The sequence below is a fragment of the Vigna umbellata genome, chromosome 1 (assembly GCF_029865625.1).
Source record: "Vigna umbellata cultivar VRB3 chromosome 1, Vumbellata_1.0, whole genome shotgun sequence".
In the NCBI taxonomy this organism is placed as follows: Eukaryota; Viridiplantae; Streptophyta; class Magnoliopsida; order Fabales; family Fabaceae; genus Vigna; species Vigna umbellata.
In genome coordinates, this window is record NC_142165.1 from 48,375,401 (window position 1) to 48,395,280 (window position 19,880).

At 35.0% G+C, this 19,880-nt stretch overlaps 1 protein-coding gene and 1 pseudogene across 5 annotated transcripts; both read left to right on the forward strand.

The window, feature by feature from the left end:
- Positions 1-5,468: 5,468 nt before the first annotated feature.
- LOC124825563 (Glycine cleavage T-protein family) lies at positions 5,469-13,986 on the forward strand. 2 transcript variants are annotated; one of them, XM_088103527.1, is made up of 12 exons: positions 5,469-5,737; positions 6,953-7,054; positions 7,744-7,777; positions 8,423-8,496; positions 8,626-8,691; positions 8,809-8,873; positions 9,029-9,121; positions 9,561-9,630; positions 10,296-10,461; positions 13,064-13,147; positions 13,225-13,352; positions 13,600-13,986. In XM_088103527.1, the coding sequence occupies exons 1-12, from the start codon at positions 5,528-5,530 to the stop codon at positions 13,774-13,776; spliced, it is 1,269 nt and encodes a 422-aa protein (XP_087959653.1). In that variant the 5' UTR covers positions 5,469-5,527; the 3' UTR covers positions 13,777-13,986. The 2 variants fall into 2 exon arrangements, with proteins under 2 accessions (XP_087959653.1, XP_047154165.1); XM_047298209.2 differs by lacking the exon at positions 9,561-9,630 and adding an exon at positions 9,192-9,257 and having other exon boundaries at positions 5,470-5,737; positions 9,029-9,116.
- A 708-nt stretch (positions 13,987-14,694) lies between these two features.
- Positions 14,695-18,994, forward strand: LOC124825572 (putative receptor-like protein kinase At1g11050 pseudogene; annotated as a pseudogene). 3 transcript variants are annotated; one of them, XR_015783301.1, is made up of 2 exons: positions 14,695-17,116; positions 18,372-18,994. The product of XR_015783301.1 is annotated as a putative receptor-like protein kinase At1g11050 pseudogene, transcript variant X3 (transcript). The 3 variants fall into 3 exon arrangements; XR_015783299.1 differs by having other exon boundaries at positions 18,126-18,992; XR_015783300.1 differs by having other exon boundaries at positions 14,695-17,102; positions 18,126-18,992.
- Positions 18,995-19,880: the final 886 nt, after the last annotated feature.

Below are 19,880 nucleotides of genomic sequence, written 5' to 3' on the forward strand. Positions count from 1 at the left end.
AACACTCGAAAATTTGTTCAACCTTCATTTCCCACTCAAAGTATTCCTCTACATTGTCTCTACCATAGAAGGCGGGAAGGTCAAGCTTTGGTTCCACATGATGTTCTCTATGATTTCGGTGTCTCCTAGGTGGACGCTGATAGTGATCATAAGGATGAATACTATGTTGATCACTATGGTGGGAATGTTCACCATGATTAAGATTTTGCCTATGGGAGAGCTCATCATGGTTTTGACCTCTCTGATTGAGAGTGAGGTTAGTAACCATCTGTCTGAGCTCGTGGAACTCAGCTCGAGTTCGATTAAGCTCAGCTTCAGTCTTGTTAAGTTGAGCTTGAGTTCTATTAAGTTCCTCTTTCAATTGTATATTTTCCTTATCATTATGAATTGTACCTTGAACACTAGAGTGACTCATACTGGTGAAGTATAGAGAAAAAGTTTTCACAAGGGCTTGAAAACTTGCACAAGTAGAGAGTCCAAAACTTTTCGCAAATTGTTTTTTTGATTTTTTTTTGGTGAATGATTTCTAGAAAGATTTTAGAGGTAAAAGAAACCGAATAGCTCCTAGGAAGGAGAGGTGAGTCACAATGGACAGACTTAAGAACCTTGTCCTTCCTTAGCAAGAGTTTCTCCGATCGTTTCTTACCCTAGTTTCTAGGTAGAAATCTTTCAAAAGCTTTTTGAATGCAAGAATGAGATGCACCTAGAAACCAAACGAAGGTTTATCTATATGAGCGCAAACCTAGATATCACGGAGACTTAAAGCAAAAATAAACGGCAGGCAAAATTTAAAGAAAGAATGCAAATGGAAAAGTAGAATGAGACACGACCCTAAGTAAAAGTGCAAGTGACACTTGGAGCCACTTGACACACTTTCACACTAAGATGTGGAGACTAGACTATTACAATGTTTAATGGTGGACTTGGAATTTCTAGAAAAACATTTTCCCAAGCCACTTAAGATTTAAAAGGAAAAGAAAAATGAAACGCAAATGTTTCGTGATTTAAAGCCAAAATTACAAGTAAAAATGTTTACAAATGAACAAAACCAAGTGTGGCTGCTCTTTCATTATGTGCTGGTCCAAAATGATGACCAAAAGGTGGTGTGGCTGCTGAATACTGCTGCTGAATGCGCAAGGCAAAGTGGCTCTTGGAGTTGCACGCTTGTATCCCTTTTAACACCTCATCCACTTCCTAAGATGCTACCCCCTTGGAGCAAGGAATCTGAGGTAGAGAAGTTGCACCAATACTTCACACAACCATTTATCAGAAACAAACAATCAGCACGCAAATTTGGCACTGCACCAATTTTACAATTGCAAACCAACTTGACAGCAGAATGTGAAGCCAAAGAATGGTGAATTCTAATGATTTTTGGGCTAGAAGAAAAGGTGACACGCAAAAGGAACCTAAGATACGGTCTAAAACTGATCACACAAGCAATAAAAACACAAAAAAGTGGGGAGAAACGTGTGCAATGAAAGTGTTTGATGAAAATTCAAAACTGTTTGATGAAAAGCCACAAAGAGATGCAGTTTTGGTGTTTTCTGGTTTTTGATTCTTCCAAACTGGATTGCAAGGGTTATTTGCTTTTTATGATTGATTTGCAGTTGTATAAGCATTTAAAGGTATATGGAAACAGAATCCCAGCTCTTGCAGAAATGCAAATCAAAATATTGACAAAGTCAAACAGCAAAGAAATGCAGACTGCACCAGCAAAATGTGGCTGGAAAATGGAAACAACAGTGGCCAAAATGAATGGCAGTGATTCAAACGTGTAAATGACACTTCAAAAAGTTTTATATCAACATATGGAATGTGTGCAGACTGTTAAACAACAAAGGGAAAGGCCATAGCATAATTTCACTGGTTCTCTTCCAAAATTGAACAAAATTTGATGGATTAATGGGTGATTTTGCATAAACACGTTTGGAAACAAAATTTGATGTTTGGAGCAACTTGTATCAATGATTTGAAGGTGTTCTGTTAGAATCATTAAAAACGCACCCAAAAACCCTCTAAACGGACGCTAGGTGTCAAGCGGAGGGACTCCGGAAATCAGATAGTGGAATGCAGGTGTCGGCAGATGAGCGAACGTTCGTTTGATGTGGAAAGAAAAACTGAGTTTTTGAAAGTTTACGTCACACTCTCTACATGCACCTTCTTCTCCAAACTCTGATATTCTCAAATTCTCCTTCTTCTCTCTAAAAGCTCTCCCTTCTCTCTACCAAATCTCATTTGAAACGTGCAAAGGAAGCTACCAATTTACATGTGCTGATGAAGGTAGCCAACATGGGTTGTGTTTTCCAGGTGAAACACATTTAACACGTTTAACATGTGAAATGGCTGATGCAGAAATAGTGGCCACGTGCTAACAGCTTTTTCAATTCGGCAATTGCACTTCTTCTTTGCTTTCTTTGCCTTCCTTTGCTTGGCAAGCTTGGCATGGTTTCCCACCTTTATTGGTGACCTACAAAAATAAGGGAAATGTATTTAGTAAAGTAAACATTCTAAGATTTAGAAAGAAGAGATCCTTTTGTCTAAAAGTCTTTATTCAACTTCCCTTTCTTAGTCTTAGTGTTAAGTTGATACTTCTTTGGATGGAAAAGTCCCTGAAGGGTTGCCATCACTTGGTCTGTTGTTGACCCATCAACGCCAGGTGGTAGACATGTTACTAGAAATAATGTAAGGTGAAAGCAGGGGTGGATGGTTGTCGGGGATGAAGGAATCTTTGGTAGGGATGAGAAAATCTTTGGCCTTTCAACTTTTTTTTCTTATATGTATAAATATTAATGTATAATTTGAAAGATTTTTTAAATTTTAATATATTTTATATATTTGTTAAATATTCGTGAAATGTGAAAGTGAAATAAGATTGCGGTGGATCATTTGAGCCATGAATTTACTCTTTCTAAGCTGCAATGCTGCAAAGCTTTGAGTAGGCAATGGAAATCAACCATGTTTCTCATCAATACAACCCAAAGTATGCATTTTCGTGTTACATTCATTTCACACTAGTGCATATCTTAAGATGGTTGGAAATAGAGTATACTAATTTGATGTTTACTTCCGTTTAACGTTTACTAGTCGGAGGGTTTAATATTAAATTAAGAATTCATGGGTCTTACTAATGGTACAAAGGATAATTTTGTAGTTTTGGTTTCAGTGTTTTTCACTATCTATTTGAATTTGCTCATTATTTGACATTTTGGGTCTACGTAGCAAACGCTCGCGCTTTCACTTGCTGTCCCAAGCAAGTTGTGCCCCAAGCAGTTATCATTTATTGAGGTTTGTTCTTTCCTGAATCCTAGTTCAGATGTAATTGTGTGGTTTATTTTGAGTGGTATTTGGTTTTGTTCTATACGATTGAAACCACTTAAGACTCTTCAAATTCTTTTTAACAAATACTTTTTATTTTTTAAATCGAAATGTTATAAGATTTAGATGGTATGCCCAGGGAGGGGATGTGCTTCCTTCTTCATATTTTCAAGCTAAAATATTTTAAGTTTAGCCAAGTAGATCAAATAACAAGAAATATTCTAATAATAAATACATCATCTATTTACCATGTGTATTGTGTTATTTATACTATATTTTATGGAATTTTTTTTATTTGGATATACTTGGTCTAAATTGCTAATTACCATGATAAGTCTTTAATTAACCAATTCTATTAATTAGGTTTTAATCTTAACGTTAATATGATCAACCTAGTCAACTTTTGTTAGGAAGATTGACTTGACCGATATGTAGTCGGCCAGACCGTCATAGTATGTCCTTATACCATAAAGGAAGAATACGTCTAGGCACAAGTGGTCGAGATGTACTCGTGCACATGTGATATAGGTTTGATTTGTCCCGTGTTGTTTTGATGTTGGATTTGGGTTTGTTTTCTTGTTAATTGATTTGATTTATGTAATTTTTTTTCCTGCTTAAACATTGTTGGTGGTGGGTGGGCTTTAGGGTTTTAATGCGATGGTTGTATATTACAGGGTGTCCTTTGGGGGCTTTATGGTGTGAGTTGGTTGAGGCATGTTTTGGTGAAATTCTAGTAATAGTATGTAGGTATTTTACACGATTCTTTTTTTGTGTATCATGTGTCCGCGTATATCTAGGTCACCCGTGCCTAGATGTACTCAAACCTTATGACCACAAGATAAGGAAGCTTGGTTGCATACATGTTAGCCAACCAAAATAATGCTCCTAACATGTTTGAATACATTTTGACCACTCGTGCCTATATGTACTTGGCCCTCATGGTATGATCCAACGTCATGACAGCTTGGTTGAATACATGTCGATCAACTAAAATCGACTTATAGAAAGTGTGGACTGAGTTGACTAGCTTAAGATTATGATTAAGCAAATATATTAATTAAGGACTAATCAAGGTAATTAACAACCTAGGCTAGGCCCATCAAGGTAAAAACCCAATAAACATAGTATAATAGCACATTTATTATATTAATTAATTATCACATTTATTACCATCTAACCCATTTGGTTGATGTCTTTTGTAGACATAACCCCATTCATCTAGGAGAGAATGGGTACTTGGGAAAAGGACGAGTACCTTTGTGTTGGAACTTGAAATGCTTAGAGTGTTTGAAGTGCTTGAAGTTGGAATATTTGCATAGTATGTTCAGCTTTGTAAAAACAATTGACACCTACCGTGGGATCGACATATATTCTATAGAGAAGACGTGTTACATAGTGTCTTTTGGTAAATTAGCTTACCTTTCTATCTTTGTTTTGTTTGCATGTTTGTAATGATTATCTTGATAGTATAAGCAAACGATAATGTCTCAGTTGATTAATTGATTAGATGTAAAACATTAACAAGATTTAAATGTAAAGTAAGATGTTTGTTGTTTTATTTTTTTGTCTATTTTAATTCAATGTAACTATTTAATTGTACTTTTGTTTATATATATATATATATATAATTTTATAGTAATGTTCAGAATAATTTTAATAGCATTTTAAGTTTTTTTGAGTTAATAATTTATAATATTAAATATGTAAGGATTTCTTTAATAATTTTATATTATTAAAATGAGACATTATATAACAATTAAAATAATAAATAATTTTTTAAGTGTTTTTATATGGAATTCATAACTTAAGTCATTCTATTGATTTTTTTTTATCATATTAAATAATTAAAATATAATATTAAAAATAATAAATAATAACAAATAAAATCATCACCATTTTATTTTTTTAGATTAAATTGTTTTTCTTTCTATTTATTTTTTATCTCTTTTTTTGTGTTTTTTTAATTAAATATGTTTTTAATAATTACATACATTTATTCATTTTATAAGTTAAACAATCAAAACATATAAAAATTTTAAAACAAAGACTAATTTAAATTTTACATTATTTATGAACTAAAAGCATGTTTAATTATTTATTTTTTATTCCATGCCCAGTTGCATAAAGATATAACAGTTTCATGCTTAAAGACACAGTAATCCTTTGAAGCCTGAAATAGTTTTTGGTCTTCTCAATTATCTAATCCGAAATGACAACAACGGTGGCACCGCCACCTTCGTTCAACCCTTCACAAAACCAAGCATTAACATGGCGTCTCTCTCTGCTACCCCCAAACGCTGCGTTTTGCTCTCCGCATCTCATGAAGAAGAGCAAGAAGAAGAAGGCAATGTCTTGGTCAATTTGTGCTCACTCCTTGCCTTTCGACCTCTCTCCTCCTCCCATCGATCATGACTTTCTGGTAATTTTCCGATGCTTTTAAGCTTTCTTTCTCATTTCTTGCTTTGCACGCTTATCATTTGCGACGTGGCGGAATCGCGGGGTGTGGCGGCGCGATAGCGGCGCACCCGAGCTATTCCGTAATATTACGAACAAAACCTCACGTTAGGGATTCTGTGGTGCTATTTTTGGGATTTGGGACTTCAACATACACTAGGCAGTGAAGAAGACTGAAGAAGCCTGCTGCCAGCAGAAGAACTAGAAATTGTTGAAGTTCTAGAAGAGGAAGAGGAATGAATCTACATCTATAATTGTAGTCGAAATGATAAAGAAAACGACTTGGATTTTGAAGATGATGATTCCTAATTAGGGAACTTGTATTTTGAATTTTAATGTTTTAACGATTTAATTACTTCAAACCATAGAGGCTTAAACTTCTGGATCAGTGGATAGTAGTTACCTTTACTTTGATTGTTTGTTGGTAATTTACCTGTATGTTGCTCGAGACACCCTTCATTTTTTTATTGTTGATTATAATTCTTGGATTTTGAGAAATTTTATCAGGTTTGAGAATTTATATGTATTTAGTACATAATATATAATCTGTAAAAAGTTTTAGAATATTGACCAAGCTGCTAGAGTGATTTTAGACTCAACCGATACGTGCCTCTATCTGGAACTGCTAACTTCTTTTTACCTTTAGGAATTAAACACATCATCGAGTTTGCAACAACTCACGTACCTACTGCCCAATTAATTAAGTTAGATTCCCTTGACAAACTGACTGATTGATAAGTTATCGCGGTAGAGAACTTGGTTTTATAAATTTTTGGAGAAATAAAACATAATATTTTTTATTTTGGTTCCTGATTGCAAAAGTTTTCAATTTAGTCTATATATTCATAATTTCCAATGTTGTTCTTGTTGTTTGCTTCTGTTTTGTATTGTGAGACCCGTATGGAGTTAGTATTAAGTATACAATACACAGGGATTGAGTTGTCACAGTGAATGTTACAATAGTATTTCTGATCCCTGCATCTTCTACTTGGTTCATAGAATTGATTGTTATATATACCTAACCAAATTTAAAATGAGTCTAACGTATATAGACTAACAATATATTATATCTTCTTTTGTTTTTTTTTAAATACCCTTAGATATTGCTCAATAAGAGAAGAAAAATCAGGGGACTAAGTGCATTTTTTTGACTTCAAATTGTTATCGTTACTCATTGCAGGATGCTGTCAAAACTGCAGGCGCAGAGGTTTCTGGGGATGGGATCATTGAGACGTTTCATAATGACGATGAAGCCCTGGATGCTGTGGAAAATGGGGTTGTGGTACGTATTCTTTTTTATGCTTGTGGTTTAGTGTGATTTTTTATTCTCTCTGCTTGACTAATAATATAAACCACAAAAATCAATGCTTACTCTATTTATTTTTTTGAATTGATATGCTTGATCTAGGCAAGGAAAATAATGTAACTCCTTATGGCTTATTTTGTTGGCACTGAATTCTTTTTTACTTTGATGGTTCACTTTGGTACTCACTCTTAAAGAGGAGTAATGTACTATAGTTTTTGAAATTGTGATACAGACTTAGTGTATGTCTTACAAATTTAATAGTAAAAGATACAGACTCAGTATTATTCTTTTGAAATTGAAGACTTGAATGTCAAATGTTACAAATTGAGTACTAGAAGTTCTATTACTTACTCTAGAAATTCTATTATTTAGTCTGTAATTTTAAACAAACAAGTAAATAGAGTACTAAAGTAAAAACTTATCAGCACATATCTAATTTTGGTTAAATCTCTGACGTTGTACTTTCCAACTTTACAAAAAGTGAACTAACTTATTTAGCTACCAACAAGTTTTTTAAAAGGTTAACACAAATTTGAAGTCTCGTAGTTTCATGCTTACCAAATTATATACGTATACTAATTATAGAGATATATTAGTATGTTGTTAGATATTGCAGAATTTAGTTGTATGCTTAATTTAATTCTTTATGACATCCAATGGCATAGGTTGTTGATCTTTCACACTTTGGCCGGATAAGAGGTACTTGCTTTTCCTGCACCATTGCCTCTCCACACAAAACCAATGCATTTTCTCAGCCATACTGGGATTATATAAAATAAAACTGCTGGTAACAAACAAGTATAAAAGAATTACTAACAAAAAAGGTAGAAATACTTTTTTTTTTAATTTTAGGGAATTGTTTGATGTTCTAAAATGTCTTTTATGTTAGAATAAATAGAAACTACAGTTTCAGAGAAGACACACACATGACTCACACTGCACCATTTCCTCTCCTAATTTGCTGCTTACCAATAACCCCATATCTTTTTGAGAACTTCAGTCGGTTCAAAATCCTAAAGCTTGGAAGGACCTTGAATGTCCATAGACCATAGGGTTTATATCTTTGGGTCATAAAGTAAAAGTAGGGTTTACACAAAAGTTCTACAGTGTTGTTGACAGTTTGCACTTTGCATTCAATTCCGGGGACATATTAAATGACTCTAGCATCGGTACTCCATGAGATAGTTTTAGCATGAGGTAGAGTGGGTCTGTCTGTACACATCTACAATGGGCTCTTTGTGGGTTCTTCACCTTATCTCTTAGGTGATTGAGAGACGAGTCATTGACATATTTTATTGTTTTCTTAATTTTGCATGCAAATATTTGGGCTCATTTAAAACAAAGTCAGTGGAGAAGATCGCATTCAGTTCCTTCACAACCAGAGCACTGCAAACTTTGAATGTCTACATGAAGGACAAGTATGTGTTGGGAGAAAGTAGCTTTGTTTCTATATTTATGTATTATTTGCAAGTTCTTGTTAGTTTGTTTTTATACTTCATTTTATAAATTGATGATCAAATAATTGAATCTCTAACTGCAATCATTAGGGATGTGACACTGTTTTTGTGACACCAACAGCTCGAACAATAGATATTGGTCATGCATGGCTCATGGTAATTTTCTATTATTCATCATTCTGATGCTCAGAAAATTTATGTGGTTATCTTTTCTTCAATTATCTTAATTATCATGTAGCTGATCACTTTCTTTCTCTTGTTGCTTTTTGATAGAAAAATGCGATAACATTAGTGGTTTCTCCGGAGACCTGTACGACCATTATGGAAATGCTGAACAAGTAGGTAATTTCTTGTTAGTTGAAATGTCAGGATTTACCAACATAAGTAAAATTAAAAGGATAGAGAGAAAACAAATACATATTTGTTTTTTTTTTCATAATGAATATTATGAAATCAAATACATGAGTTAATCTTTGCATGTAATGATTTTAAGGTACATATTTTTTGCTGATAAGGTGGAGATTCAAGACATAACTAAGCAAACCAGCTTTTTTGCTATGGTGGGACCCAACAGTGGCCAAGTAAGGTACATTTTTATGCCTATTTATTGTCAAGATTTAAAGTGTTGGTAATTTTCAATATAATGAAATGAGCAGGTGATGGAGAACTTGAACCTTGGTGATCTTGTTGGAAAACCATATGGTACACATCAACATTTTAATGTAAGCATGATCAAGTAGGTTAATTTTGTTAAGCGTGTGCGTTAAGTTCTAGTTGTCTTTCTCATTCCCAGTTTCTCTGTACGAGATACTGGTCATGTATTTAATGATGACTGCATAATTTTATGTCTTCTTTTTATTTTCCAAAACAGCTCCAATGATCAATCATGTCTTATTTGCTGGTTTTTAGCTTCATATATTTTGTTTATCACAGATAACTTTCATAGTATAAGAAATGCATATTTTGGTTTTTTATATTGCTACTGAGTATATAATGACTTTTGTAATTGCAACTTTTATTTTTAGTAATGATGGGGAAAACTCAAGTCTCACATTGACCGGAGATAGTGCCAAAATTACAAGATATATAATGAGGGTACTCTTCATCTTACAAGCTGATTTGAGTTAAGCCTAAACCACTTCGAAAGATGATATTAAAGTCTATCATAATCATTCAAAGGGTCACTCACCAGTAATAGACTTACCAAGCCCAATAGTATTGGACGTGAGTGGTGTATTGGGAAAAGGCCCAAGTCCTATATTGACAGGATATAGTGCCAAAAATACAATGCACAAGTGGAGACAATCTTCATCATAAAAACCATTTTCGTAGGATAGGGTTAGGTCTAAACCACTTTGTTAGAGGTAGCAAGTTCCCATGACCTGTGGTTGTTCATGTTCTACAGAATTTAAAAATTTAGGACGTGTTAAAGTGGAGTGCTAAAAGAACTCTTATTGGGTAAAAATTATGATAAGATACAGAATCATGAGTGAGGTTAATTAAATAGTGGGCCTACATGATTTTTCTGGTTTTTATTAAATTTCAACCAATAATAGGGAATGTATTAGAAAGAGTGTGTAGCTGGCATTTCTTGTTTAGATTTATGTTACTTCCAAAGTAGTTGACCTTCAATGGCAAAACCTAAACCTAGTAATTCCTTTTTTTTCCCACTGTTGTCTCCTTTTGTTGAAAAGCTTGAAGACTCACATTATGTTTTCTTATTCTCGTGGACAACTTCTCAAATACATTTGTAATTGTAGGTTGATAAGCAGCCTGTAACTGTAGGGATTGGAAACATAATTTCTGAAGGTGGTTTTTCATTACTGATGTCTCCAGCTGCTGCTCCTTCTATTTGGAAAGCTATTCTTGCTCAAGGGGCTATCCCAATGGGTTCTAATGCATGGAATAAATTACGGATTATTCGAGGTACTGAATGCTTAGATTTGTTCATGTTTCCGTATCTCGTAGTTGTTTACTTTATTTTATTAAGGATATGTAGTTATATGTAATTATATGATAGAAACTATATCAGCCTAGGAGAAAATAAGTTAGTGTGCTATATTATTCCTCTGTAGAAGCCAATGTCAGTTTGATATCAGTATCTATAAGATGGATTTACATTGGAAAGTGCAGAGATGGCTTTAGAATAATATACTCTGGACATTTAAGGGACTATGTTTTCTCCCTCCTACCTTTCTATCCACTCTTTTTTCTACCCCGTGTCTCTTTCCCTTCCAAAGACCCAAACACCCTGAGTGCCATTTCTGTCAATTTGTTACACCAGTAAAGCCTATACTGTTATAGCATTGGAGTCCCTAATACATTCCATCCGACCATCCACTTCCTGGTAGCATGTACCAGGGGTTCTATCTGTGTTGGTGACATCTGATGAACGTGTACGTAGGTATATTATATATTTGATTAATGTTATGTATTAGGAGTTATTTTTGGAAGTGTTGGAGACTAAGTCATGTAAGCAGGTTCTTAGTCATCTCTTTATTGAGCTAACATAAATAACCAAAAAATCCTAGCCTCCATAGGTGCTATGCCAAGTTCCTATTAGCATTGGTTATCAGCACCTTCTACCATACATTATATTTGTTTATCCTCATTATCTTTTGTTCTCATTTTTAAGTTTCCATATGAAGCTTTATCTCATCCAAAGTGGGACAATTGATGATTGATGATACGTGTGTCCTTCAAATTATTGATCTTTGGGTGTTGTTTCCCCTTTTAACTGGAAAATCAATTGTTGACTTGAACTATGTAAGAAAATAAGGAATTATTTTATTGATAACAATCCAACCAATTACATTCTTATCATTTTTATTTGTAATAATCAAAACCTTTAAAAAAAAGTTTAGTAGACCTTTTGGTCCCAGTATTTATGGGGGTTTATTTTCCTTGTTTTTTTATTCTCGATTTAGTCCCCATTTTATTTATAAAAGGATTTAATGTGATCTCTTCCATTAGATTCATGTTGATGCCGTAAAGAGGATGATGACGTTTTTGGCTTATCTAGTGTGGCCTGCATTTGTCAATGGTGGTTGATTTGGGAGAAAGAGAAGCATTGTAGTTCTAGAGAAACTCACACATCTGAGAAAAGAGAAAGTGGCAATTAGAATAAGAAGCTTGCAAATTCTAAAATTGACAATCTTGCGAAGAGTCGTTATTTTTAGTTTATTGTACATTTTCTTCCTTTCGAGTCTTGGAATGTTGTCAACACCAACATCTATTGGGTGATAATGTTAATTTTTTCCATTATTGTTGGTCATTTTATATTAACAAAATCGACTCTTTCTTAGCTTTTAAATTTGTTCTCATTTTGACCCATTATTTTGTAAGTAGTTGGATTTTGGTAACTCATCTAATTATACAGTTAATCCCCATTATCAGCAGCATCGTCATCATTCTCCTCCTTAGCATCCTCCTCTTCATCTGCATTTGCACCAGCTAGAGTTATATTGAGGAGGAGGATGTTGTTGATGATGAGAGTGATGATAGCTTCTCATGAGTTAGAGCTAGAGACCCCTCCATTCACTCATAGGACCTTTCATTTTGCTTTTTTATGTTTTTAATTTGAGTTAGATGTTTACTTCTCTAGTTTGTGTGAGCTTGTTTAAGTTGTCTGGCTTGATAGACTGCGCTTGTGCTTGAATATGAAATGATGTTTGAGATAGTTCAATTTAGCCTAACTTGCGGTTGCTGTCACTATGAAAAGTTGAGTAATGCCTTGTATTTAACTGTGATCAACATTCATGGCAGTTTGTTTGATGATGTTTGTGGAACCCTGAGTTTAAAACATGTGAGATGTTGTGCCTTAGAATGTTTGGTCTGGATTGCATTACTTTGGAATCACTATTGATTTTGCCTGAGTCTCTCTCTGATTCATTTATTAGCATGTTACACATGATTAAGGCCATTATTCAATTATACAGGATTGATTGGTTGAGCCAAATAGCCCACTTTGTTTAACTTACAAAACCTTTGAACCCTTTAGGATAAACCTCATGTTTAGAACCTTAAACCCAATGAAAAGTTCCACTACCCTACCTTGATTTGAGTAGAACATATCCTTCAAGGTCGTGAGAACAGTTCAAGTTTGGGGGAGTCCCTATTGTCACAGGTTCATCGTTAAAAAGAAATTCAAAATTGCATTTAAGGGAAATAAAGTGGGTATTAGTCAACATAATTCTTCTCGACCCGACTATGTAACAAATGCTTCAAGCCCATGTAGACTTTTGGTGCATGAAAGAACTCTTTTTGTAGTGTCTATTTTGGAGTGCACTATCTTCTTCTATTTAAGAATTGGTAGTGTTACTACTAACAAGTATTGGATCTAGAAAAAGATAGTCCTTCACAACACAGGGAACTACAGTTTGAGTCCCCTATTGGGTTATGTGTTTACATTTTATGTTTGATCATGCCTCAACCAAATTGCTTCTTATGGAGGATATTTGAAACATGATTAATAGTTTCACTCCCTATGATTCTTTTATCCAGTTTTGATCATTACTTGACTTCTTAGGGAGGCCTGCCCCTGGAATGGAGCTTACAAATGAATTCAATGTGCTGGAGGCCTGTCTATGGAGCTCAGTTTCTCTAAATAAAGGTGTGGAACTGGTTTACCCAATCTGCATAAATTGTTGAAACCTGCTGGATAGTTAGTTTGATTATGAAACTTTTCAGGCTGTTATAAGGGACAGGAGACCATATCTAGGCTCATTACATATGATGGAATCAAGCAGAGGTTATGGGGAATTCATCTTTCTGCTGCTGCAGAACCTGGCAGCATTATTACAGTGGATGGGAAAAAGGTGCTATTTAATTTCTTTTGAAAAATGTTCACTATGTTCTTCTTGAATACAGTTAACACTGCATTTCCACAAAGTAATCCCGGTTGGAAACTAAAGATGAAAGGTATGGTGAAAACTCCAGTTACAACGTCTCTCTGGAGAAAACCATTTTATCAAAGAAATAATAGTGGTTCCCTGAGTCAGCTTGATGCTTGTCATGTTGGGTTGTGTTCTGTTAAAATAGATAACTGATTTTCTCCTTGAACAGGTCGGAAAGTTAACTAGCTACACTTCTGGAAGGAAGCATTCCGAACACTTTGGATTAGGTTACATAAAGAGGCGAGCTGCTTCGGAGGGAGACAATGTAATTGTAGGAGACAACATCAGGGGAACAGTGGTGGAAGTACCTTTTCTTTCTCAGCAACGCCAACCATCTGCCACTTGAAGTTCCTGATTATTGAGGGTATTGATACCATTATTGTGCTTGTGTCGTGACGATGATTGGTGTTGTGGAAGAAATTCATGCACAATACTAGAAAATTTAATAAACTGTGTAAGGTTTTTTCTTATCTTTGTCACATTTGCGATGAATTTGTGTATCTTGGCACAACTGGTCAATGGCACCAATCTATCATAAGAATTCATCTTTTGCTTCGTTTTTTTTTCTTGGATGTTGCCTTTTTAACACGGAGCAGACTGAGACCATTCAAATTAGGGGTCTCAATAACTTTTCGAATTTGTGATCTTGTGTGCCAAACTAAAGGTGTTTCCTTTCGCCAATTAAGGCTGCAGCAGCAGTCCTTTGACTAACAAATGTCCAAAGAAAGAGGTTTTCTAATCTTACTTTTTCGGTCAAAATGCAACCGTTGTTCCTTTTTCACCAACTTGCGTAGACAGTAAACAAATTAGAATATTATTATCGTATAAAGTTTGAATATAAAATTCGTATAAAAATTATACACAATTTTGCTACATTATTCTTAATAGAGCTTTGAAACAAATCTTCAATTAATTAAAAAATATCACGATTAATCTTGGAATTACCAAAAGCTTGTTTGCGTAGATAGCCAATCTTACAAGTCAAGTATGAATCCAAGTCAGTTGTCATAAACAACAGTATTAAAGAATGCAATTGACTTTATTAGGCTGTGGCTGTTCACTTGTATACTTCAATTAAATGTTATATATCTGATACAAACTCTTACGACAACAATTCTTGTTAAGGTTCTTTATATTTAAATTTCGCATTGAGCTGTTATTTGAAAATACTCAAATATTAAACATAAAAGCTTGACTCTTAAGTTTAATATGTTGAAAAGTTGTTTTAGGTTGTCAACTACTACGGCATAAAGAAAGAACTTTTCAACCACTTGGTTTGAAGAACTTCAATTATATTCTTATCATGTACAACGCTGTAAGTTATTAATTTATTATTAGTGCATACACAAAGCACATCAGAAATGAAATGCGGCTGTCAATCTCAAAGCTACTTCCTTTCCTTCTTTTCTCTTCTCCCTTTGGTTTCAGCGACCAACTTGGCCTTGTTTGTGTCATTGCTCTGAGAAAGTAAGTTATGCCACAAAATGTTGGACGCCATGGATGAACGTCTAACAAAAAAGTATGCATTCCATGATCCCAACTATATTGTTAGGGACAAAGTATACAACTTTATCAAACTCATCAATACAGTGTCCATTTTTGTTCTTCTGATCTTTTTGGTAGCATCAAATCCAAGCTCAGCAACGCCCTCTCCCTCTCCTTCTCCCACCATTTCCCCCACCAACAATTCTACATGCCCAGTGCCCATGCATTATGTTCAAACAGTCCCTTGGAACATCTCTTCCTGCCAAAATTTCCAACCCTTGTCAACCCAATACCAAACAAGCACAAGTTCTTGTTGCCAAACTCTCCTATCTCTCTTTGGGGTAGCACTTGCACAAAACCTCAAGGAAAACTCCCTTTTTCAACTACCCAATCTCCCTACATCTATCTCTTGCCTCCAACACTTCCAATCCAATCTCACATCCCTCTCACTTCCCAACAACCTTGTCTCCTCCTGCTTTGATCCACAACAATTTGTCATCACTCCCAACATCTGTGCTCGGATTCAAAACATGGAAGATTGGCTCACCAGGCTTGGATCTACGCCACAGCTCGACACTGCGTGTAAACCCGACCTTAGTGATAGAAACCAATGCAGAAAGTGCGTGGCTGAGGGGGACAAGGTTCAGCAGAAGCTTAGTGCCATTGATGGTAATGAATCACATTCCCAAGATTGCTTTTACTTCACAGCACTTTACATGGCTGGAGTGGCCAATCAGTATGGCCCTGAGAGCAGAGGTGCTTTGTCTTGCATTTTGACTTTGTTGCTTAATTCACAAGTTGATTCAAGGGATGGCCATCGTGCTCTTAGGCTTGGTTTGTTTGTAGCTTCACTTGCAGTCGTGGTAATCCTGTTGTTAGGATCAGGGTTGTATTTTTGGTATACCAAGAGAAGAAGTGTTGAAAATTTGCTCGCCTATGCTGATCTACAGGACGAAAGGTTCAGGCTAAGGCTGGGACCAAATACAGCGTTAACTTGGTTTGAAATTGAGAGTCTCGTGAAGGCCACCAATAATTTTTCACCTCAGAATTTCATTGGTAGAGGTGGGTTTGGGATGGTTTACAAGGGCATTCTACCTGATGGCACAATGGTTGCGGTGAAAAGGCTTGAAGAATCCGATTCTCAAGGAGATACTCTGTTCTACAGTGAGGTTGAGATTGTTAGCAACTTGAAGCACCGTAATCTGGTGCCACTAAGAGGGTGTTGTTTGGTTGATGGGAGTCACAATCTTGAGTACAGAGGAAGGTATCTAGTTCATGAATATATGCCAAATGGAAGTCTTCAAGACCATCTTTTTCCAACCAAATTAGAGAATCAATATGCAAAGAAATCACTGACTTGGACTCAAAGAAAAAGCATAATCTTGGATGTGGCAAATGCATTGGTTTATTTACACTTTGGAGTTAAGCCTGCAGTGTATCACAGAGATATTAAAGCCACCAATATACTACTTGATGCAGATATGAGGGCGAGGGTTGGAGATTTTGGGCTAGTCAAACGGAGTAGTGAAAGTACGTCTCATCTAAATACAATAGTTGCTGGAACTCGTGGATATGTAGCACCTGAATATGCACTCTATGGTCAACTAACTGAGAAGAGTGACGTCTACAGCTTTGGTGTGGTTGTTCTTGAGATAATGTGTGGAAGAAAAGCCCTTGAGGTGTCCTCATCAGGGACACCGGTTTTCTTGATCACAGATTGGGTTTGGTCATTAATGAAATCTGGAAACATAGGAGAGGCTTTGGATGCTTCTATGTTTGGAGACGGAAATCATGCTACAAACATAATGGAGAGGTTTTTACTGGTTGGAATTCTTTCTTCTCATGTAGTTGTTGCTTCAAGGCCAACAATTTTGAATGCCTTGAAGATGTTAGAAGGGGATATTGAAATCCCACCAATTCCAGATAGGCCACTGATGCACGGGCACTATGTAATGTACGATCGTGATTGCTCTGGGATGAGCTCTGGATGTGGGTTTGTGAGCTCATGAAAAGTTAAATGTGAAGTATTAATGAGGGAAGCTGAAGCATGCACTGCAAGATACAAAGATGTCATTCTCTTTGAGACAAGAGTGCACCTCTTGTTGGCAGTTCTTGCTCTGTGAGATATTTCTGACTAATATTTTCCTGAAAGAGATCAAAGGAATTAACGAAAAGTGAAAGACCAAGGTACAACTCTATAGGTATGCAGTTATAATTTTGTATTGTAAATGTTAGATGACCTCTTAAACTCTCCTAAACTCACAGTTCTAGAAAAGTTCCATTCCTATAGAAGAGTAGAAGTTGTAGAGGGAAGGGGTAAATTATGCCTTGGTATCCTATTAGCTATAGGTTAAGTAGTCTCTTTACATATCCTATACAGGAACCTTCTCATACCTTTGCATAGTGAGTAGTATTTTGACTCCGAGATGTGTTATAGGATCAACCTTGTAATAAATGTCAGGGTTAGGATTCCAAGCTTTATGAATCTGTTGTGTGCCTAATCTTGTTTTAACTTTTCAAATCTCATTTTATTTTTCTTCCTAATTTTTTCTCTAGAACTACTTAGAGATAGTCTCGTCCAAACATATTCATAAAAACTATCATGGAAGCCACCCAAGAGGCTTCAACTAAGAAAAGTCCAAAACAGATATACTCATTAGTATCCTAGGACAAGAAAACCATGATCATGAGCTATTCCAAGTATTTTCTCCTATGATGGTTGCATGATTGTTTTTTGTATTCTACTTAACTCTTATAATCATGGATTTGATTGGATAGGAAGAGTCAGTTTTGGAACTAGTCCTGTATAACTCATTTAATGAGTAATAATATAACGCTAATGCTTAAAAGATTTGAAGTGTAATAATGCTTTTTCTATCTGGAATATCTCAATCATCATACGAGGTCTTATCAGATTTAAGAAAGTTGGAATCAGGTCCTTCCTTTTTACTGTTTGAAATTTGAAAAATTATTTGAGAATCATTGGAAAAGCCCATTACATAAATTGTACGAAGGGCTAAAATGGGACACTTTTGGACTGTAAAGTCAAGTTAGAGGTTTCTTAGAATGTTTCCCCTTTACTTTTATGAAGATAAACACTTCTTTATGTAATTCCAATGCATTTTCCCATCAGCCTTTTCTCTTTTAACTGTATATTTTTTGTCTTTTGTTTGAGGTGCTTTTTACTAAAACTTACCCTTTATGGTTTAGGATCTTCCTAATTACGCTCAGCATGCCGTGCCTATTTTCTTTCTGTCACAAGAATGGCTATGGTGTGAATCATGTTGTGGTAATGCTACAAAATATGAGGAAAAAACCATTGATCTGTGCAAGAATCCCATAACAAAAGAACCCAAACTGCTGATGAATGTTTTAAGTTTCTGCTTTCTGTCAATTGCCACCTGTTTCCTATCACAGCTTATGATTTTGCGGTCCTCTCTCTCTGCTTTCTGTCAGAGGCCAGATCTTGATCTTTAGGCAAGAAGATTCACAGCATGATTCTTAGGTGATAATCAAGAATCAGAATTAATACAATCCCCCAATCAAACCAATGACTTATCTGCTGAAGATTCATCCAGCGAGGACACAGAATCCACGGCCGAATTATGAGCAATAGACAGATGTTGTTGAAGTTGAGATATATCCAAGAAATCAATGATCCTTGCAACAGTTCTTTCGATCCTACCAATACCTGACTGATATATATCCATAACTAAACAAAATATGATAACTACTGAGACTGCAATCAAGATTTGCACTATCAGGTGGCCAATTCCAAGGGCTCAAAGATGATCTGACTAGAGGAAAATTTCAGTGAATGTTTCCTACCTATAATTTGATTATGATTATGAACATAGTAAACCTTTCGGGAATTCTTTAATGTTATGTACAAGTAATTACCCCCCAGTTTTTCTTTTAAGATAATTTTGTTTTAGTCCAATGGGGAAGAATGCTAGATTTTGGGAATGTCAAATATGACAGGGATGACATTGCTAACTTGTGTTTGACAATGATTGGAACTACTAAAAAAGGAAACTGAAACAAAAGAGAGAAACCATATTACTTATACGTTATATTTTAAACAAATGTTGCTAAGCTGGAAATTATCTGACTCTGAACTTTCAACATTGAGTTTAATTGTATTCACAGTCAATGTAAGAATTTTCACAATTAATCAATAAGCAATCATCGTTAAAATATAAGAAAGTTATGACAGATTAACACTGAAAATTATTTACACTATTAATGCATACCATGGGTGTTGAATTTTGACTTGAGGGTCACCATGAAATTTCTACAGCCAGCAATGCTACAGTTTTCGTTGTTGTAAATATAAAAACTGATATTGTAAATTTTAAGGGAATGTAATTTTTCTATTTTGGTATATCTAATAGTTAACCGTGACTCTGATAAATTTTGAATCAATTCTTCTGATAGATATTCATGGTTTAGCATTTTATCATTTATTATAGCTGTGTAGCATTGTTCTGCAAACAATTGTATATGATATTTTCTATTTATACAGTTATGCACTATTAGAATTCGTCAACTTTTCTTATCCATTCAATTTTTATCATTTCACAACATGCATACTTTTATCACAAAAAGACAATTAGATAATGCTGTGAAGTTCAACATTAGCAATGTATCAAAAGTATAATATAACTTGTTATTCTAACTTAAAATAAAGGACACCCTTCTGATAATTGTCTGCCATAATCTGCTTTTATTCGCGCACTAAGTCTTTTCTCTCTGCATATCTGTCTCCATGCAATAATCCCTTCAAATTCCTTTTTCATTCATGCTCAAACAATCTTGTGCTCATTGACTTTCAACAATTTTATTTTTTCTGCTATTCACTCATTCATTCATATTGCTATTGTTTTTTCACACATTGTTTGTTGCAGATTTATCAATTGTTATATGCCACAAGCTAAATGACTCAAATTATAATGGAATCACAGT